The 23,326-nt window shown below is 43.5% G+C and overlaps 1 protein-coding gene across 1 annotated transcript in view; it reads right to left on the bottom strand.

Moving 5' to 3' along the window:
* The window catches only part of LOC126100783 (uncharacterized), a 61,575-nt gene extending 44,013 nt beyond the window's left edge, over nt 1-17,562 (bottom strand). Inside the window, exon 1 of the mRNA XM_049911404.1 lies at nt 17,413-17,562. Within this exon, the coding sequence (XP_049767361.1) occupies nt 17,413-17,469 (57 nt within the window). The 5' untranslated portion in view covers nt 17,470-17,562. The remainder of the gene's footprint in view (nt 1-17,412) is intronic.
* Between the last annotated feature and the right edge of the window lie 5,764 nt (nt 17,563-23,326).

Below are 23,326 nucleotides of genomic sequence, written 5' to 3'. Positions count from 1 at the left end.
AGCGGGTTGTTTGAAGAGAAAGAAACTGTAACGGAAAATAATTAAGACTTGGAATCAACAAAGATCTGGACATGTAATGGAGATGGATTGAATATACAATTTCCTTCATAAATAAGGTTTGTGATCCTTTTATTCTAGAGTGAATGAACGAATGAGTTCTTTGTCTGAATCATTGATGATCGCGTTGGCCCTGTAATTAGTGGGGAAGTTTCAGCTGTGTCGAAGAGAGCCTGCAATCACCGAGTCTTTGTTAAATCGTCCAAAAAGGCTTCGTACACATCTGGAATTCGAAATCTTTCGTAAAAGGGACGAATTGTTCAAACGATTGATTTTCCCAGCTGAATGCAGCGCTTAACAATAATAATAAATGTAAAGATCTCTTACAGCAAGCCAGCCGCTGAGTACTAAGACGAAGGGCTCCACCAGAGATTCTATTTGGCTGATTTCACGTAATGAAATATTATATTAAAAACTGTACATAGATAAAGGAGAGAGAGAGAGAGAGAGAGAGAGAGCGAATGAAATTAGAGAAAATACTAATAATCCTCCATTAGTCTAACTTTTCGCCTGTCTTATCACGGATATGCCAAAAGACAAAAGCGGAGGCCCTTACTTTACTGTATAGATTTATGTGTGAAAGTGAAGGGATCTTAAAGGCAACAGATACACGTCTATACAGACAAGACATTACACAAAGTTAGCGGCTAGCTGCATTCATCATTAAGCATCTATTCTCCTTACATTAATACATTATAAATTGTTGAAGAAAAAAAATGCGGTGCATTATTTTCTGGGTAACCATCGTATAACCCCACTTCCACAACGTGAACAAAGTTGCCATTGAGTCCCAGGGTATCGTATATCATACCAAAAAGTTTAAAACTTGAAAATTCGTCATAACATTAATTTATAGTTGGATAGTGACTGAGGAATGTATGCCCAGCTTTAATAAGCAATTAAAACATGGAAAAACATCATAATTAGAAAAAAGGTATGTTTTTACCTCTATTTCGCCGAGACAATGTGGGTAGCTGCAGAACTCGAAGTTGACAGTCAGTGCTGCCACAACGTACTCTGCAGAAGGACGAGCAAGAGAACTGTGGCAACCACGATGAGTATCTTACGTGATACAAGCTAAAAAAGTTCAGCTGCGTACGCGCCCCAGAAAGAAAACGAAAAACGAAAAAAATCTGGAGATACCATATGTGATACTTCGGGACTGAAGAGGATGTCACATAGTTAAGGAGATATGATGACATAAACATTAACCACAAGGCCAGATGCATCGTGGTATGGGGCGTCGACGCACAGCTATAAATAAATACCTGGGCAACGCTGGGTTTCTCTTCACTACAAGGAACCTTTACCACATTCCCGCCTCTCCTCACTCCTACTGAATACCTCTGAACAATCTACTTGATGCGCAAACTCGACTCCAATAATCCTATCGTTTCCCCACTGCTTTCCAATTCTCATAGGCTACCGCGCACACTCCACCGACCCTCCACTTACACAGCCTACACATACTCTCCCAATGAAACTTCGACCATCTCTCTTCTAGAACATGAACTCCACTCTAACATTTACCCCTCCTAGCACATATATGTCCATCCCACCATTCCACTTTGTCAGGACTTCCTCCCCTCCGCACATATCCTTGCACCCTTTATTTTCTCTTCTACCATTCTTTCTACACCCCCTTTTGCCAACAGCTATTACTGTCACCAATTCTTTCCTCTCCTCCACTCACTCCACCCACTCCAATGTCCCAACAGCCATTCTTACCCATCGCTGCAATGCACGAGTCCTTTATCCTTATGGACCCATATTCCTTTTCTCTTCATCAGCCAACCTTTTCCCCTTCAACGATCCTTACGATTTCTAGTGACAGTGCTTCTTTTACATATCGGTGTTGTAAATGTGCGCTTATTGTATTTCATTTTATCTTTTATTATTACCGTTTTCAACTACCAGTGTAAAAGTCATCTATCGTATATCTGAAAACCTCCAGTTTTTGTCACCTTTAAAAAGTTTTAAAGTCAGTGTATATATCTTCGCTATCTGTTTTTCATCTGCTTACTATTTTATTGTCCATTGGCTGAAGAGTGATTTGCACATACCGCCTACAGCCCACCTCTAACCCATATGGGGCGTTGGAGGACGAAATAACAATAAAGAAGAAAATGGGTTTCTCTGCTAGTAGGTATATTTCCCAGCTTATTCAGGTGTTTTATTTTTTATTTTTTGTCCAGATTCAGAGTCTGATTGTTCAATTCCCATATCGATCTTTCCCGCGTCTCTGCGTTGTGTTCTCCCACCTCCATTTTTTATTTTATGACGTGCTACAGTTAGTTTGGTTTGGTCTTCAACTTTGACGATTTTGCTCCACTTTGGTGTTTGAGCGACTTATGACCGGCGGAGATTTTGTCACTGTCATTAACAGTGTGCTCAGCTGGTTCACTAGTGACAGTAAGAGTATTTCTGAGTGTATTTCGCTTTGATTCGTGCATGTTGTTTTCATTTTCATTCAGAACTGTTGAAGTTTCCGTCGACTGTTGCTACAATGTAACTTGATGAGTGAGTCACTTTCTTGTGGGGTAAGGCTCAGGTGGTCTGTTACATGTGGTTGATGTGAATGTTACATCACAGCTTGCACTTGATTTCTTCCTTCCATCCCAAGTCCGGTCAGTAAATTCATTACTATTCAGGCTTCTACTTTCTCGATGGCTGTGTTGTTTTTCCACCACCTTCTCCTTCTTCTGAGTTCGAAGTTTCCTTTCCCAGCGGTCGCGTTTTGTCCTTCTGAGGATCGTTTGTAGTGAGATGATACTATACTCCTGGAAATGGAAAAAACAACACATTGACACCGGTGTGTCAGACCCACCATACTTGCTCCGGACACTGCGAGAGGGCTGTACAAGCAATGATCACACGCACGGCACAGCGGACACACCAGGAACAGCGGTGTTGGCCGTCGAATGGCGCTAGCTGCGAAGCATTTGTGCACCGCCGCCGTCAGTGTCAGCCAGTTTGCCGTGGCATACGGAGCTCCATCGCAGTCTTTAACTCTGGTAGCATGCCGCGACAGCGTGGACGTGAACCGTATGTGCAGTTGACGGACTTTGAGCGAGGGCGTATAGTGGGCATGCGGGAGGCCGGGTGGACGTACCGCCGAATTGCTCAACACGTGGGGCGTGAGGTCTCCACAGTACATCGAAGTTGTCGCCAGTGGTCGGCGGAAGGTGCACGTGCCCGTCGACCTGGGACCGGACCACAGCGACGCACGGATGCACGCCAAGACCGTAGGATCCTACGCAGTGCCGTAGGGGACCGCACCGCCACTTCCCAGCAAATTAGGGACACTGTTGCTCCTGGGGTATCGGCGAGGACCATTCGCAACCGTCTCCATGAAGCTGGGCTACGGTCCCGCACACCGTTAGGCCGTCTTCCGCTCACGCTCCAACATCGTGCAGCCCGCCTCCAGTGGTGTCGCGACAGGCGTGAATGGAGGGACGAATGGAGACGTGTCGTCTTCAGCGATGAGAGTCGCTTCTGCCTTGGTGCCAATGATGGTCGTATGCATGTTTGGCGCCGTGCAGGTGAGCGCCACAATCAGGACTGCATACGACCGAGGCACACAGGGCCAACACCCGGCATCATGGTGTGGGGAGCGATCTCCTACACTGGCCGTACACCACTGGTGATCGTCGAGGGGACACTGAATAGTGCACGGTACATCCAAACCGTCATCGAACCCATCGTTCTACTATTCCTAGACCGGCAAGGGAACTTGCTGTTCCAACAGGACAATGCACGTCCGCATGTATCCCGTGCCACCCAACGTGCTCTAGAAGGTGTAAGTCAACTACCCTGGCCAGCAAGATCTCCGGATCTGTCCCCCATTGAGCATGTTTGGGACTGGATGAAGCGTCGTCTCACGCGGTCTGCACGTCCAGCACGAACGCTGGTCCAACTGAGGCGCCAGGTGGAAATGGCATGGCAAGCCGTTCCACAGGTCTACATCCAGCATCTCTACGATCGTCTCCATGGGAGAATAGCAGCCTGCATTGCTGCGAAAGGTGGATATACACTGTACTAGTGCCGACATTGTGCATGCTCTGTTGCCTGTGTCTATGTGCCTGTGGTTCTGTCAGTGTGATCATGTGATGTATCTGACCCCAGGAATGTGTCAATAAAGTTTCCCCTTCCTGGGACAATGAATTCACGGTGTTCTTATTTCAATTTCCAGGAGTGTACATTCCAGTTTGTGGGCCACTAACTTTTCGATGAATTCCCGCGCCAACAACAGTCATACTGTTTTCTTCTTTAGTAGTTACGGGTTGGAACTGAGTGCTCTTTCGACTTACGTCGCTACCGGTTGATTCATCCAGTGATGCTATTCTTGTTTCTTTAGTCAAAGGAGGGAAGTCGTCAAATAAGACCAGTTGTTGCTCTGTACACTCAATTTGGGTGGCTCCTCTATTATCCTGTACATTAACGGCAGGTCTCATATCTTGTAGTTGTTGTCTGGTACGCTATTTTAGTATATGCTTCGAAACAAAGACCCTCCGTGGACAATTTTGGCGAAGGTACGCTGGCTAGTTACTCAGGTGACACGTAGGATTCTGTTCTGAGGTGCATAATATGTGCCATGCAACCAGATACAGTGATATGGGAGAGGATGTCAAGTCTTATTTGCACTGACCTGATGCCATTATAACACTGGCTCTTGTATGTACTGGACCAGCTTTCAAATGAATGGTTTGAAACTGGCCATATTCTGAAAGAACCTGTACTAAATCATTATTTCTTAGTTCTGTCTGTAATATAAACATCAACCAGGCTAACAGAATCGTCACGATGGTGAAATTCCGTTTCCCTAAGTTTTCATTAAAATCTTGTCCAACAAAACAGAATTACACAACTTAAACACACACACACAAAATTCATCATTCATCATTATCTCATATAACTAGTCGTGGATTTCCAAGGCAGTAGGTTGAACACGATGTGAGTTCTTGTCAAGCTAGAATTTAATGTATCTTTCTAGTGAGATTTAAAAGACATGGTGAAGAGATTCAAAAGACATGGTGAACGTGTGGCGGGCAGAAAATTCGTTTCTTCAACTAACACATAGGATGCTTAGTTAGTATTTGAAGGGCTGTTAAACGGCATTTAATTGTGGTTAACTCAATTAATATAAATTTTTATACAAAGTTGGCCGTTACCGTCTTGAAGTTCTTATAGTTATTAAACCTCAAGGAGGTACTTGGTTTTAAGTTAACATTTTCAACTGTTTGTAATACATTTATTATGACCAGTGCCGTTTAAAACAGACACCTCCTGGAAGCATACTGGAATTTTCTTAAAGAGGTGGAATTTAAAAAATTGCAAGGTTCAAATACTCTATGGCCTTTCAAGGCCAACCCAAGCTCAGTATTCAAAATTTTTTAAGTATTTACATGACTTTTCTACTGTGCCATAGCTCAGATTTTTAGAATGTTTTAGCTTTCGAATAAAAAAAATTGTTGAGCCTTTGCTTACATTTGAAATGTAATCTTAATCTTTACTCTGTTCTACTTATTTAATTGTTACTGACCTCGAACCGTGCCTGTGAGTCCCTTTCGGGTGCCGACTTGGTCGACGGGGTTGTGACTGTCTGCACTGGCGCCCATTTAAATATTCTACTTCTATATGTGATTTTGTGTCCTTCTGGAAAAAGTTTACAATGAAGTTTGTGTAAAATAACCTTTTAAAATAGATGAATTCTAAAATGCGTTATTTAATTGTGGATGGTGTTTGAAATATCACTTCCGTTTCGTTGTAGCGGTCTGGCCTTCCCACCCAACAGTTATTTATTCCGATGCCATTCCAGAATTTACTATTTTAAAGTTAAACACTATACAAAAGACTGTTGTCAGGTTAACTTATGTAAGTAAAGAGGAGTCCAGCAACTGAAAATAACAAAATGTGGGGAGTGTGTATGAGAAGTTAAAACAATAATTCTAATGAGCAGGCTGTTAAATGATGATGGGAGGTGTCCCTCAGTAATTAATAAGTAATTTAACAAATAACCGATGAGGTGGCGCAGTGGTTAGCACACTGGACTCGCTTTCGGGAGGATGGCAGTTCAAACCCGCGTCCGGCCATCCTGATTTAGGTTTTTCGTGATTTCCCTACATCAGTTCAAGCAAATTTCGGTATGATTTCTTTGAAAGGGCATGGCCGCTTTCCTTCCCCGCCTTCCCTGATCTAAGCTTCATCTCTAACGGCATCGTGTCGACGGGACGTTAAACGCTAATCTCTTCCTCCTCCTCGTTAACTAATAAAATGCAAGGTACAAAAAAAGGAACGTTGTACCGTCAGAAAGTTCATTACACGTTAGTGAACTACGTAATAATTGCTGTTAACAGAGGTCGCTTCCTTTCGGCGACCTGTATCTTGTTTAATCTCCGAGTTGTCGATGTACCGTGGGCGAGAGCAGCAGGACCCATGTGGAAGCAGTCTCGCAGTCTTTCCTTCTTCACACGTGGCAGTAAACGATTTAATCATTCTTCTTTCTGTGCAGCACTGTATCACATTTTAACAAAAGGTGTCTAAGTATCAGATCACTAGAGCAGCTTCTCAGAAGAAGAGATAATATTTTTAAAATTGAGATTTCTCGACAGTGTAACGAATGAGAGAATGTAGGGAAACGATGTTGCTAATCATACCATCTTGGGGCTTCATGTATATCTCACTGTCGCTCCTGTAAATTTTGGCGGTTGCCAAAGCGTTTTCCACAAAGACATTCAGCAAAGTCCTCTATTGCGACACACGCTTCGTCTCCACCCACGTCCCCATCTGTAGTTCCTCATCTGTACGTAATTAAGTTTTAATCCTATTCTGTCTTCAATAACTCTAGCCCACGTCTTCTTCGATATTCGTAAACTACTTGTACTTCCTGTATCGTAAGACAATATTGATTTGGGAAACCTTGACAACACGTTGATGCTAAAAGTATTTAATTGTTATACATTCATTTGGTTCTACTTGCAGCTCTTTTTACAAAAGTGCTTTCTCTTATGCGTTTTGCTCTAGAGTATCTTCTTATCCTTCTCAGGTATATGTATTTACATTTCCTATTTTTCTTAGTTTGTTTTATTATTTAATTTTATTTATAATCATTTTTTGCTGGTGACTAGCACTTTCTCCAAAGAAGAAGCGTCGAGAAAACCATAATTGTATAACTTTCACTCTTCTGTTTAGTCTCTCCCTACTTTTGAGTCTGCTGTGAATCGCAATCTAACGCGCTTTACACATACACAGCTTTATTATTGTCTACGTCAGTTTTTCGCAAATGGCTGATGGATGACTTGTTTAAAATCACGTTAACATTTTACGTGTGACAGGACATTTACCATAGGAAACTACCGCTTTAGTTTTAGTTTTACATATGTCAAAATCATTTAAATAGGTGATTCGATTGATGAATAGTTTGTTGTAAATCATCTTATTTGTGGGGTATAAAGGCATTATCTGTATGATGTGAAATATTTAAAACGATATCTTCTGATGTTATCTTTTTGAATACATTGTTTGAAAATTAGAGGAATGTAATATGAAGATGATACCGTGTAGGTAATATTAGACACTCTTGTTCTAGCTGTTAACTGATTGAGACTTCAGCATCTTCTATATTTTTTATTATTGTTTACTGTAAAGATATTTACGCTTTTTCTTTATTCACGTTTTATGCTATTACGTAGGTATCTTCAGTTTCTAATGAGCATATTTATACTGAACTGACCAAATTATTAATGCTTCATATGGAACACCAGGAGTACAAGTGGAAAGGTTGAGAACGTTGCATCCAAAATGTCGATTCTTTGCAGGCAAATGCTCAGAGATTTGCAACAACGAATTTATGACACATGGTCGTTGTGTCGTCGGGTGTGAGAATCAATCCGTAGGTGGATTAGCTGGTTACGTATGTCTAGAATGTCGAATGTCCACCGTACGCTGCACCAAGAGGGATCGTGCTCGGACCACCACCAAGGGTCCAGTTTCTGCAAGAAACGGGTTGAAAGAAACGACTTAATCTGTACATCTTATTTTTGTAACAATTCCCGAACAATTCAGAGATTTTAAGCGAGATATTAGTAGTTAATGAAGCTCTTTTTAAAGAATAAACTATTTTTGATGGTCTAATAATATTAATAGACGTAAAAACCATAAATGGCACCGATCACGTTCACAACGTAGATTTTCAACGAACTTTTACAAGGATATATTAAGCTGTTAACTCTTTGTAACACTGGAGCTAAATGCATGACTGATGTGTTCCAATTCTCTTCATTACCCGTGTTTTCTGTAGATATTCTCGATGATGTACCGCTCCAAACTCGTGCTCATGCATGATGGAGCCTTTCTTCGCTTTTAGCACAATTCGTGGATAGACTTTCTGGGAAAACGAATAAGTCCACTCGGTCTTATCAGTTGGTTTCGCGGTACCATGATGTGACTCAGTTACCATTTTGTTTCAGAAGGCATCTCAGACACCTGGCGTATCAAGTTGCAGTCGTCGATAATACAGTTAGCCTTCTGCCCCCGAGCAGTGTATCAGCAGTGCGCAAGTAGCAGCAAGTGGCTTATTTAGCGTTCATATAAGTGTAGTAGTCAAGAATGAGATTTTCACTCTGCAGCGGAGTGTGCGCTGATATGAAACTTCCTGGCAGCTTAAAACTGTGTGCCGGACCGAGACTCGAACTCGGGACCTTTGCCTTTCGCGGGCAAGTGCTCTACCAGAGCACTTGCCTGTAGTAGTCAAGTTGAAAATTTGAGTGTTCTTAGCGCAATTGTTTAGTTAAATCCGTCAAATCATTGTGTAGTTTCGTAATTAGCAGGGACAGATTTGCATTTTAATATCTATGACGTGTAAAGTCGCGTAGTCGTCTGTCATTTGTTTATTTCTTTCAAATAGTCTTTGTACCTTACTGACAGTACAGTTAGGCTTCTGCCGCCGAGCAGTGTGTCAGCAGTGCCCAAGTAGCAGCATTACTGTATTTACTAGGCAGTCTTGCATTTTAATAACTGTTAACATTTTGTGTCGAATTGTTTGTGATCTCTGTAGATTAGTTTAGACGTTCTTTGCACAACAGTATTTAGCATGGATAGGGACCGACTGCTGTGTTCGGATGCGGGCTGAGTTGGCATCCCTTCGCTCTCAGCTTCAGGCAGTGTTGGCTTTGGTCACACAGCTTGAGGCTATTGCCAATGTGCATCACTGTGGGGGTCCGGACGGGGGGGTTTGTCGGGGACGGCCAGCTCGTCCCACGCATCCCCGATCGGACTGCGGCTGTGGCTGCCCGGGATACTGCCCACATTGAGGCTGGCCCCTCACCCGTGGTAGAGTGGGAGGTCGTCTCGAGGTGTGGCAGGGGGCGAAAGATATTCCAGAGGGCTGAACGGAAGGCCTCTCCAGTTTGTCTGACGAACCGGTTTCAGGCTCTGTCTCCGGATGATACTGATCTTCGGCCGGACATGGCTGCTTGTCTTGTTCCAGAGATTACCCCTCAGTCTGCAAGATCCGGACGGACCCAGAGGGTGGGCCTACTAGTAGTTAGGAGCTCCAACGTCAGGCGCGTATTGGGGCCCCTTAGGGATATGGCTGCAAGGGAGGGGAAGAAAACCAATGTGCACTCCGTGTGCATACCGGGGGGAGTCATTCCAGATGTGGAAAGGGTCCTTCCGGATGCCATGAAGGGTACAGGGTGCATCCATCTGCAGGTGGTCGCTCATGTCGGCACCAATGATGTGTGTCGCTTTGGATCGGAGGAAATCCTCTCCGACTTCCGGCGGCTATCTGATTTGGTGAAGACTGCCAGTCTCGCTAGCGGGATGAAAGCAGAGCTCACCATCTGCAGCATCGTCGACAGGACTGACTGCGGATCTTTGGTGCAGAGCTGAGTGGGGGGTCTGAATCGGAGCCTGAGACGGTTCTGCGCCCGTGTGGGCTGCAGATTCCTCGACTTGTGCCATAGGGTGGGTTTCGGGTTCCGCTGGATAGGTCAGGAGTCCACTACACACAGCAGGCGGCTACACGGTTAGCAGGGGTAGTGTGGCGTGGACTGGGCGGTTTTTGAGGTTAGATGGTCTCGGGCAAGTACAGAAAGCCTCAAAGGGTGTGGGGCAAAGTCAGGACATACGGGGACCAAGCAGCAATCTGTATTGTAATTGTAAACTGTCGAAGCTCCGTTGGTAAAGTACGGGAATTCAAGCGCTGATAGAAAGCACTGAAGCTGAAATCGTTATAGGTACGGAAAGCTCGCTGAAGCCAGAGATAAATTCTGCCGAAATTTTTACAAAGGAACAGATGGTGTTTAGAAAGGATAGATTGCATGCAACCGGTGGTGGTGTGTTTGTCGCTGTTAGTAGTAGTTTATCCTGTAGTGAAATAAAACTGGATAGTTCCTGTGAATTATTATGGGTGGAGGATATACTCAACAACCTTTTACCGACCTCCCGACTCAGCAGCGTTAGTGGTAGAACAACTTGGAGAAAATTTGGAATACATTTCACATAAATTTCCTCAGCATGTTATAGTCTTAGGCGGAGATTTCAATTTACCAGATATAGACTGGGACACTCAGATGTTTAGGACGGGTGGTAGGGACAGAGCATCGAGTGACATTATACTGAGTGCACATCCGAAAATTACCTCGAGCAATTAAGCAGAGAACCGACTCGTGGAGATAACATCTTGGACCTACTGATAACAAACAGACTCGAACTTTTCGACTCTGTAAGCGCAGAACAGGAAATCAGTGATCATAAGGCCGTTACATCATCCCTGAATATGGAAGTAAATGGGAATATAAAAAAGAGAGGAAGGTTTATCTGTTTAGCAAGAGTAATAGGAAGCAGATTTCAGAATACCTTACAGATCAAAACGAATATTTCTGTTCTGTTAAGTGTTTATGGAAAAAGTTCAAGGCAATCGTAAAATGCGTTTTAGACAGGTACGTGCCGAGTAAAACTGTGAGGGACGGAAAAAATCCACCGTGGTTCAACAACAAAGTTAGGAAACGACTACGAAAGCAAAGAGAGCTTCACTGCAAATTTAAACGCAGCCAAAACCTCTCAGACAAACAGAAGCTAAACGATGTCAAAGCTAGCTTAAGGAGGGCTATGCGTGAAGCGTTCAGTGAATTCGAAAGTAAAATTCTATGTACCGATTTGACAGAAAATCCTAGGAAGTTCTGGTCTTACGTTAAATCAGTAAGAGGATCGAAACAGCAAATCCAGACACTCTGGGATGATGATGGCATTGAAACAGAGGATGACACGCGTAAAGCTGAAATACTAAACAACTTTTTCCAAAGCTGTTTCACAGAGGGAGACCGCACTGCAGTTCCTTCTCTAAATCCTCGCACGAAGGAAAAAATGGCTGACATCGAAATAAGTGTCCAAGGAATAGAAAAGCAATTGAAATCACTCAACAGAGGAAAGTCCACTGGATCTGACGGGATACTAATTCGATTCTACACAGAGTACGCGAAAGAACTTGCCCCCTTCTGACAGCCGTGTTGTATATGGTAAGGAATGTGCAAGCCTTAGTCCAAGAAAGACAGATACCATTAGTTCCCTACGCTACAAGTTCGCCTAACTGAACGTGTCTCGGATATTATCGTTCGGTAACTTATTTGAGCTGCTGCTCATGAAACCAGTCTCCATTTTGTGGATGTGCTAATAAACTATATGGCTGTGAGTTCCTCAGTGGCATACCCAGACCCTATCACGACGTCTAGTGCTCTGACTGCGGAATGAACTGGCTTCACACCATACTGAATTCGCACCGTCAAAGTGCATGTACAGCTCTGAATTCTAATCATTTGCACATTGTCGTGTCCCTCATCAGTGAAAAAAATATAGCTGTAATCACATGTCTCTTTCTGATACCGCAGTTCTCATAAACAGGAGTCATACACACAGAGAAATCACAATGTAAATACTTCGAACAATTATTTACAATGTCCACGTAGATACAACACATTCAGCTAAGGAATTTTGACGTACAAACTGTAGGAAAAATGTAATATAAAAAGAACTCAACAGAAATTTGCAAGTGTACGCTTGGAGATGAGAGAGTTTATAAAATCACAGATAGTATACCAAAATGTTTCATGCACTTGTTAGATAGCATACCAAAAAGTTTCATACACTTGTTGTTGTCTCACAGAAAATAAAAATGATTTTGTGTATTTAAGAATCCCCACGACGCCATGTTCTGTGGTACTTTTAACAGTGCATCGAAGAAATTGCAAGAAAACAATAAGTTCGAAGACGAATTCGGCGATATAACATACGTGGAACGAAATAGATCAAATAGTGACAAAGTAACAGCACCGCAGCTCTACGTTAAAAGAGTGTCGACAACCGTCCACCCTGAGGGACCAAATGTAAGCAGCCGCCTAACTCGCGTACGGTTAGATCGTTTACCTCCGCGTGGAAGCCAGTCTGTCTGTGCTTTGCTGTTGAAGCGGACAGCATTCTCGTGAAGCTGTTTAGGTCTTTCCAGGGCATATGACAATGGAAAACCTATAGATATGGTTTTCATTATTTGAATGATGTTGCCTAAGTGTAGATCAACTGCACGGTTGTATATAGAAAAGTATTCTGACTCTGACAGTCACCCATCATCTGTCTTTGCAAACATTATATGAATAATATACTGCGAAGACTTCCGCGGCCAGAGTCAGTCGACATAAAAGAACCTCTTCTGGTGAACGGCGGGACCGTGATTCGCGATGCCGTTACCTTTTTACTATTCGAACAAGCTCCACACATGTTATGTCACTAAAGTCTTCCTCGAAGACTCTTTCCTGTGTCACGGAAGAAAATATGTTCCATTACAAAAAATGCCACGTCGCGCCAGCAGCTGTAAATATTAAAAATTACTTGCAGACGTCATAAAATATGCCATATTATTTGCTACAACTTAACGACTCTTGGATATACACACATCAAAAAACGTTTTCCATCACCTCGTTTCCGAGAGTTCCGGAACCTGTACAGAAAATTGGAATATAGATCAACATAAACATCATTTCCGCCCTCTTTATTGCTCATGAAAACCACATATTGCTTGTTGTACCACCATACAACAAGACCTTCAGAGGTTGTGCTCCAGATTGCTGTACACACCGGTACCTCAAATACCCAGTAGCACGTCCTCTTGCACTGATGCAAGCCTGTATTCGTCGTAGCATACTGTCCACAAGTTCATCAAGGCACTGTTGGTCCTGATTTCCCCACTCCTCGACGGGGATTCGGTGTAGATCCCTCACAGTGGTTGGAGGGCCACGTCGTCCATAAACAGCCCTTTTCAATCTATCCCAGGCATGTCGATAGCGTTCATGTCTGCAGAACATGCTGGCCACTCTAGTTGAGGGATGTCGTTATCCTGAAGGAGGTCATTCACAAGATATGCTCGATGGGAGAGCGAATTTTCGTCCATGAAGACGAATGCCTCGCCCATGTGCTGCCGATATGGTTACACTATCGGTCGGAGAATGGCATTCACGTATCGTACAGCCGTTACGGCGCCTTCCATGACCATCAGCGGCGTACGTCGTCCCCACATAATGCCACCCCAAAACAGCAGGGAACCTCCACCTTGCTACATTTGTTGGACAGTGTGTCTAAGGCGTTCAGACTGACCACGTTGCCTCCAAACACGTCTGAAGGCATATGCGACACTCTTCGGTGAAGAGAAAGTGATGCTAATCGTAAGCGGTCGATTCGACATGTTGTTGGGCTCATCTGTACCACGCTGCATGGTGTCGTGGTTGCAAAGATGGATCTCGCCATGGAAGTCAGGAGTGAAGTTGCGCATCATGCAGCTTATTGCGCACAGTTTGAGTCTTAACGCAATGTCCTGTGGCTGAACGAAAAGCATTATTCAACATGGTGGCGCTCCTGTCAGGGTTCCTCCGAGTCATAATCCGTAGGTAGCGGTCATCCATTGCAGTAGCACCCCTTGGGCGGCCTGAGCGAGGCATGTCATCCACAGTTCCTTTCTCTCTGTATCTCCTCCATGTCCGAACAACATCCCTTTGGTTCACTCCGAGTCGCCTGGACACTTTCCTTGTTGACAGCCCTTCCTGGCACAAAGTTACAAAGTGGACGCGATCGAACCGCGGTATTGACCGTCTAGGCGTGGTTGAACTACAAACAACACGAGCCGTGTCCCAACTTTCTGGTGGAATCACTGGAACTTACCGGATGTCGGACCCCCTCCGTCTAACAGACGCTGCTCATGCATGGCTTTTTACATCTTTGGGCGGGTTTAGTGACAGTCAAAGGGACTGTTTCTGCGATACAATATCCACAGTCAAAGTTCTGGGAACCGGTGTGATGCAAAATTTTTTTTGATGTGTGTACTTGGGATGGCCTGTGTTTCCTGCCTGATCCTGTATCTAATAGTCAGTTTCAGCTGCTCCATTCGCCACACACTTATGCATAACGTTGAACACAGAGTGTCTTAGTATGTTCTCGATAAAATCGACAATGACGATTCGTCATGCAAATTACATATATACTTCAATATTCAATACTATTTCAAAAGCATCTGCTCTTTCCTTGTCTCAAGTACTTATGGTCCACGTTTCACTTCTATGTAAGTCTACGTCGGGCCGGCCGGAGTGGCCGAGCGGTTAAAGGCGCTACAGTCTGGAACCGTACGACCGCTACGGTCGCAGGTTCGAATCCTGCCTCGGGCATGGATGTGTGTGATGTCCTTAGGTTAGTTTGGTTTAAAGTAGTTCTAAGTTCTAGGGGACTTATGACCACAGCAGTTGAGTCCCATAGTGCTCAGAGCCATTTAAGTCTACGCTCTATACGGATACCTTCAGAAAAGACTTCCTAATCCCCAAATTTATGTTCGACGTTTTTCGGATATGATTTTTGTGCCACAGGCATTTTATATTTTTCTGCCAATGTCAGTAATATTGCTGCCCAAGGAACAAAATTCATCGACTGCTCTCAGTGTCTCATTGTCTAATCGAATTCCCTCGCTATCGTCTGATTTAATTGGACTGTTTACAGTTATCTTTGTTTTCATTTTGCTGATTTCTGTCTTGTAAATTCTTTTGAAGACACTGTCCATTCCATTCAACTAATCTACCATGTCCTTTTCTGTATCAGAATTGCAGTGCCATTACCAATCTCTAAGTTTCTTCTCTTTTTCCTGAATTTTAGTTCCCTCACCAAATTTGGCTTTGATCTCTCATACTACTTGCCCATGTACAGATTTAATAACATCGCCTGTCTCACTTCGTTCTCAACCACTAGGGAGTTTAGGTGGGAAGTTCGAGCAGCTAGTGGGTCGGTACTGAATCGAACTGAGGAAAAAAGAACTGCGTGCTACACCATCTTGACTAAAAGAAGGCATCTGTTGATAGTAACAATAGTAGGAATAAAGGCATAAAGTGATCGTCAGCTTTGTGACAGAGGGAAGTGTGGGTGTTAAAAATTATTGAGAGAGAGAGAGAGAGAGAGAGAGAGAGAGAGCGGAAGGACTGAATGCAGTAAGCAGATTCAAATGCTTGTAGATTGAAGCGGCTTCCACAGGATGGACTAGCATGGGGAGCTGTACGAAACCAGTCTTCGGACTGAAGACCACAACAACAACATTTCTACAAAATATTCTGCAACGCCAAAAGAGACTTTTCCTCTATGTGTTTGTGAAAAAAACTTTTGCTACTATCGTTCTCTCAGTTTTCGTCACAATCCTCTCCAACGACCATTTGTCCCGACCACTCAACACACATTTGCGTCCGTGTTGTGACTTACTGGAATATGTTTCTCCGCATTTTCAATATGGTGCCTCTTGAAAAAAGGAACACTTTGTTTACCTTGGTTACGGAAGCATCCACCATACGAGCGCCAACAATGCGACCACGTATGAATTCATGTAGCTCAGAGAAATGCAGCCAACTGACATAGAAGACTGTCCTGGTCCACAATAACATCTGCATCTATTTTATGTTCAAACAAGAATTTCTTGCGGTGTTCCCACGTTTTTGTCCAACATTTATGTATAGCGGTTCATTTGGCATACTATTCTACGCAAATGATGTTTTAAGTAGGTATACATTTTTCTGATTAAAGAAACTTCGTAAGGCGTGTAATACACTGAAGCGCCAAAGAAACTGGTATAGGCATGTGTACTCAAATTCAGAGATGTGGAAACAGGCGAATACGGTTCTGTGGTCGGCCTCTATAAGACAACAAGTGTCTGGCACAATTGTTAGGTTGGTTACTGCTGCTACAATGGGGGGTTATCAAGATTTAAGTGAGTTTGAACGTGGTGTTATAGTCGGCGCACGAGCGATGAGACACAGCATCTCCAAGAGGGGATTTTCTCGTAGGACAATTTCACTAGTGTACCTTGAATATCAGGAATCCGGTAAAACATCAAATCGTTGGCATCGTTGCTGCCGGAAAAGGACCCTGCAAGAACGGGGCCAACGACGACTGAAGAGAATCTTTCAGCGTGACAGAAATGCAACCCTTACGCAAATTGCTGCAGATTTTAATGCTCGGCCACCAACATGTGTCACGGTGCTAACGATTCAACGAAACGTCGTAGATACGGGCTTTCGGAACCGAAGGCCCAGTCGTGTACCCCTTACAGAAAGCTTTACGCCTCGTCTGGGCCCGTCGACACCGACATTGGACTGTTGATAACTGGAAACATGTTGCTTGGTCGGACAAGTCCCGTTTCACATTGTATCGAGCGGATGGACGTGTACGGATATGGAGACAACGTTATGAATCCGTGGACCCTGCATGTCAGCAGGGGACTGTTCAAGTTGGTGGCTCTGTGTGGGGCGTGTGCAGGTGGAGTGATATGGGACCCCTTATACGTCTAGATACGACTCTGCAGGTGAAACGTGCATAAGCATCCTGTCTGATCGCCTGCATCCATTTATGTCTATTGCCATTGGGCAATTTCAGCAGGACAATGTGACAACCTAAATGTCCAGAATTGCTACAGAGTGGCTCTAGGAACACTCTTCTGAGTTTCAGCACTTCCTTTGGCCACCAGACTCCACAGATATGAACTTTATTGAGCATATCTGGGATGTCTTGCAACGTCCTGCTCAGAAGAGATCTCCACCCCCTCGTACTCTGACGAATTTATGCATAACCCTGCAGGATTAATGGTGTTAATTCCCTCCAACACTACTTCTGACATGAGTCGAGTCCACGCCACGTCGTGTTGCGGTAGTTCTACATACTCGCAGGGGACCTACACAATATTAAGCAGATGTATCAGTTTCTTTGGCTCTTCAGTGTAGTTGCACAATGGAACAGCAGAATATATGCAATCAATAGCATATGGAATAAAGTCTCGAAAATACTTACGAACACGGCTGCACCCAACAGCAGAGTAACTGTAAAGAATCGGACAGAAAATGTCATGGTAGCGTCCTAACGTCTCGTCGTCCCCAAACAATAGGAAATCCGTGGAGGTGCATCCTTTATTTGAAGGATATCTGTCCGGGCAGGCACTAGTCGTTCCCACTGATTATCTGTCGGCGCTGTTTGGAGAGCTTCCGTTGCGGCAGTCTTTACAAAATTGCCACCCAAATCGCCGTCGCATGACTAAAACTGCGTCGCTTAGCTACTTTTCTGTCACGTATGCTGGGAAACACGGTACGGAAATAGCCCTATTCGCAATGCTAGAGCAGTAGACGATGACGAATAACTTTGTTACTCCTCCTCTTATAAAAGTCCGGTAATGGGTTACGAAGGCCATCCTCGAAATTTACCTGCTATTTTCCCCCACCATACAGCGTCAGCAGCGGCATATATCAGCAGAAAGTCTGGGCCTGTTCGCAGGCTGTGCAGACGCTCTGCTGCAACTGTGTGAGAAGGGAAGCACTCGGGTTACAGGTATGACCGGGAACAGGACTATGGGATCATCGGCTCCGGACAGGGTAGGGCACTGCATAATGGATGTAGGACGTAAGCAATATGTAATTTGTACCTGTTCTGCAAATTTAAGACATAAAACATACTGTTGTTTTGATCATCAGTTCGAATACTGGGTTGATGGAGATCTCCAATGTTAGTATATCCAGCACAAGTCTCTTCACCTCTGAATAACTATTGCAACCTACAGCCATTTGAACTTGCTTACTGCAATGAAGCCTTGATCACTTCTTTCGTCAAGCTGTGCCATAAAGTTTTGTTTCTCGAGTAACTCCTCATTTGTTATTCGATCTACCCACCTCATCTTCAACATTCTTCTGTAGTACCACACTTCAAAAGCTTCTGTTCTTGTTTGAGCTGTTTTCCGTCCACGTTTCAATTCCGTACAAGGCTATATCTTCTTGAAGTTCTGTTATTTATTTTGAATGATTGGGTTAACTGTGAGAATGCCAACCTTCTGTTGCCGAACTCTAAAGTTCCGTAATAATATCAGTTCTGCTAATCTTGCTCGGGTGAACCTATCGTAATTGGGACCTAACAAAAAAGTTCCCGAATATTGTCATTGTAGAAAGTGAAACTGGGGACCTAAAGCATGTGATCTGACTGCGTTTATGGGATCGAACGCCGGCCGCGGTGGTCGTGCGGTTCTAGGCGCTGTAGTCCGGAACCGCGCGACTCCTATAGTCGCAGGTTCGAATCCTGCCTCGGGCATGGATGTGTGTGATGTCCTTAGGTTAGTTAGGTTTAAGTAGTTCTAAGTTCTAGGGGACTGATGACCTCAGATGTTAAGTCCCATAGTGCTAAGAGCCATTTGAACCATTTTTTTGTGATCGAACTTCCTACAACAGTAAAATTCCATCGCTCGGATCGTGAACCAATTCCAACGAGTAATCCACATCAGTTCAGAGAAATTGTTCTTCCTACTACACACAAGCATTAAATAAAAAGAAAATTGCACTGCACTGTAATTAATTGAAAATAACTCAAAATATTGTAACGCAAATCCTCTCACTATGCAAAGAAAAAGTGCTGAACACAAAATTCTGTGTATATTCTTCCAATAACAATACATTCACTGCCCCTGTCCAAATAGTGAACTATCTTTAAATGCAAGTCACGCAATATCAACATAAATTATTCTGACCTGGTACAATAATAGCTTTACGTCAGTCGGTGACGAGCACGAAACTGTGGGTTGGCGTGTACAAAGTTTTAATCAAATATTCTTTTGGCGCGGCGATTGCATCCATAGACCCTGTCCTATGCGACTCACTGTTTCCTCGCCTCCACAGCTTAGGCATTCTGCGCCCAGATACTCACCTCCCGGGTTGTGATGTAGCGCGGTGGCTCGTAAATTCAACATATTTTAGATATTCAAAAACATAAGTAATAAAATGACTTTTACCCATCTTGCTGCCCTTATCCCATCACTTAGCAAACACTTTTAACACAACGTCCTAGCTTTTTATTTTAGGTTGTTTTGCCAGGGGCATAAAAAAGCGAATGTACTGCCCATAAATCCGGACCGTTACAGCTTTCAGAAGAGAATTCCTAACCATTAACTTCATGTTTGTCTTTTCCAAATATTCTTCTCTTGCTATTTTTAGTCTGTGCGTTATATCACCTCTGTTATTTTGCTGCCCAAATAAAAGGACTAATCTACTACGTTTGATGTCTTAGCTAATATGATTCTATCATCACCACCTGATTTAATTCGTCTATATTGTGTTGATGTTCATATTATAAACTCTTTCTAAGACATTTTCCGCCGGCCGGTGTGGCCGAGCGGTTCTAGACGCTTAAGTCTGGAACCGCGCGATCGCTACGGTCGCGTGTTGGAATCCTGCCTCAGGCATGGATGTGTGTGATGTCCTTAGGTTAGTTAGGTTTAAGTAGTTCTAAGTTCTAGGGGATTGATGACCTCAGATGTTAAGTCCCATAGTGCTCAGAGCCATTTGAACCATTTTTAAGACATTTTCCATTTCGTTAAACTGATATTCCCCCCATGAACCATGTACCTTGCCGTTGGTGGGGAGGCTTGCGTACCTCAGCGATACAGATGGCCGTACCGTAGATGCAACCACAACGGAGGGGTATCTGTTGAGAGGCCAGACAAACATGTGGTTCCTGAAGAGGGGCAGCAGCCTTTTCAGTAGTTGCAGGGGCAACAGTCTGGATGATTGACTGATCTGGCCTTGTAACATTAACCAAAACGGCCTTGCTGTGCTGGTACTGCGAACGGCTGAAAGCAAGGGGAAACTACGGCCGTAATTTTTTCCCGAGGACATGCAGCTCTACTGTATGATTAAATGATGATGGCGTCCTCTTGGGTAAAATATTCCGGAGGTAAAATAGTCCCCCATTCGGATCTCCGGGCGGGGACTACTCAGGAGGACGTCGTTATCAGGAGAAAGAAAACTGGCGTTCTACGGATCGGAGCGTGGAATGTCAGATCCCTTAATCGGGCAGGTAGGTTAGAAAATTTAAAAAGGGAAATGGATAGGTTAAAGTTAGATATAGTGGGAATTAGTGAAGTTCGGTGGCAGGAGGAACAAGACTTTTGGTCAGGTGATTACAGGGTTATAAATACAAAATCATATAGGGGTAATGCAGGAGTAGGTTTAATAATGAATAAAAAAATAGGAGTGCGGGTTAGCTACTACAAACAGCATAGTGAACGTATTATTGTGGCCAAGATAGACACAAAGCCCATGCCTACTACAGTAGTACAAGTTTATATGCCAACTACCTCTGCAGATGATGAAGAAATAGATGAAATGTATGACGAGATAAAAGAAATTATTCAGGTAGTGAAGGGAGACGAAAATTTAATAGTCATGGGTGACTGGAATTCGAATGTAGGAAAAGGGAGAGGAAACGTAGTAGGTGAATATGGATTGGGGCTAAGAAATGACAGAGGAAGCCGTCTGGTAGAATTTTGCACAGAGCACAACTTAATCATAGCTAACACTTGGTTTAAGAATCATGATAGAAGGTTGTATATATGAAAGAACCCTGGAGATACTAAAAGGTATCAGATAGATTATATAATGGTAAGACAGAGATTTAGGAACCAGGTTTTAAATTGTAAGACATTTCCAGGGGCAGATGTGGACTCTGACCACAATCTATTGGTTATGACCTGTAGATTAAAACTGAAGAAACTGCAAAAAGGTGGGAATTTAAGGAGATGGGACCTGGATAAACTGAAAGAACCAGAGGTTGTAGAGAGTTTCAGGGAGAGCATAAGGGAACAATTGACAGGAATGGGGGAAAGAAATACAGTAGAAGAAGAATGGGTAGCTCTGAGGGATGAAGTAGTGAAGGCAGCAGAGGATCAAGTAGGTAAAAAGACGAGGGCTAATAGAAATCCTTGGGTAACAGAAGAAATATTGAATTTAATTGATGAAAGGAGAAAATATAAAAATGCAGTAAATGAAGCAGGCAAAAAGGAATACAAACGTCTCAAAAATGAGATCGACAGAAAGTGCAAAATGGCTAAGCAGGGATGGCTAGAGGACAAATGTAAGGATGTAGAGGCTTGTCTCACTAGGGGTAAGATAGATACTGCCTACAGGAAAATTAAAGAGACCTTTGGAGAGAAGAGAACCACTTGTATGAATATCAAGAGCTCAGATGGCAACCCAGTTCTAAGCAAAGAAGGGAAGGCAGAAAGGTGGAAGGAGTATATAGAGGGTTTATACAAGGGCGATGTACTTGAGGACAATATTATGGAAATGGAAGAGGATGTAGATGAAGACGAAATGGGAGATAAGATACTGCGTGAAGAGTTTGATAGAGCACTGAAAGACCTGAATCGAAACAAGGCCCCGGGAGTAGACAACATTCCATTTGAACTACTGATGGCCTCGGGAGAGCCAGTCATGAAAAAACTCTACCATCTGGTGAGCACGATGTATGAGACAGGCGAAATACCCTCAGACTTCAAGAAGAATATAATAATTCCAATCCCAAAGAAAGCAGGTGTTGACAGATGTGAAAATTACCGAACTATCAGTTTAATAAGTCACAGCTGCAAAATACTAACGCGAATTCTTTACAGACGAATGGAAAAACTGGTAGAAGCCGACCTCGGGGAAGATCAGTTTGGATTCCGTAGAAATGTTGGAACACGTGAGGCAATACTGACCTTACGACTTATCTTAGAAGAAAGACTAAGAAAAGGCAAACCTACGTTTCTAGCATTTGTAGACTTAGAGAAAGCTTTTGACAATGTTAACTGGAATACTCTCTTTAAAATTCTGACGGTGGCAGGGGTAAAATACAGGGAGCGAAAGGCTATTTACAGTTTGTACAGAAACCAGATGGCTGTTATAAGAGTCGAGGGACATGAAAGGGAAGCAGCGGTGGGGATGGGAGTAAGACAGGGTTGTAGCCTCTCCCCGATGTTATTCAATCTGTATATTGAGCAAGCAGTAAAGGAAACAGAAGAAAAATTCGGAGTAGGTATTAAAATTCATGGAGAAGAAGTAAAAACTTTGAGGTTCGCCGATGACATTGTAATTCTGTCAGAGACAGCAAAGGACTTGGAAGAGCAGTTGAACGGAATGGACAGTGTCTTGAAAGGAGGATATACGATGAACATCAACAAAAGCAAAACGAGGATAATGGAATGTAGTCAAATTAAGTCGGGTGATGCTGAGGGAATTAGATTAGGAAATGAGACACTTAAAGTAGTAAAGGAGATTTGCTATTTAGGGAGTAAAATAACCGATGATGGTCGAAGTAGAGAGGATATAAAATGTAGACTGGCAGTGGCAAGGAAAGCGTTTCTCAAGAAGAGGAATTTGTTAACATCGAGTATAGATTTAAGTGTCAGAAAGTCGTTTCTGAAAGTATTTGTATGGAGTGTTGCCATGTATGGAAGTGAAACATGGACGATAACTAGTTTGGACAAGAAGAGAATAGAAGCTTTCTAAATGTGGTGCTACAGAAGAATGCTGAAGATAAGGTGGGTAGATCACGTAACTAATGAGGAGGTATTGAATAGGATTGGGGAGAAGAGAAGTTTGTGGCACAACTTGACTAGAAGAAGGGATCGGTTGGTAGGACATGTTTTGAGGCATCAAGGGATTACAAATTTAGCATTGGAGGGCAGTGTGGAGGGTAAAAATCGTAGAGGGAGATTGGTTGGTTGGTTGGTTTGGGGAAAGAGACCAGACAGCGTGGTCATCGGTCTCATCAGATTAGGGAAGGATGGGGAAGGAAGTCGGCCGTGCCCTTTCAGAGGAACCATCCCGGCATTTGCCTGGAGTGATTTAGGGAAATCACGGAAAACCTAAATCAGGATGGCCGGACGCGGGATTGAACCGTCGTCCTCCCG

The sequence above is a fragment of the Schistocerca cancellata genome, chromosome 9 (assembly GCF_023864275.1).
Source record: "Schistocerca cancellata isolate TAMUIC-IGC-003103 chromosome 9, iqSchCanc2.1, whole genome shotgun sequence".
NCBI classification, from domain to species: domain Eukaryota; kingdom Metazoa; phylum Arthropoda; class Insecta; order Orthoptera; family Acrididae; genus Schistocerca; species Schistocerca cancellata.
The sequence above is the reverse complement of the archived record's forward strand: the minus strand, read 5'-3'. Positions and strand labels throughout refer to the sequence as shown.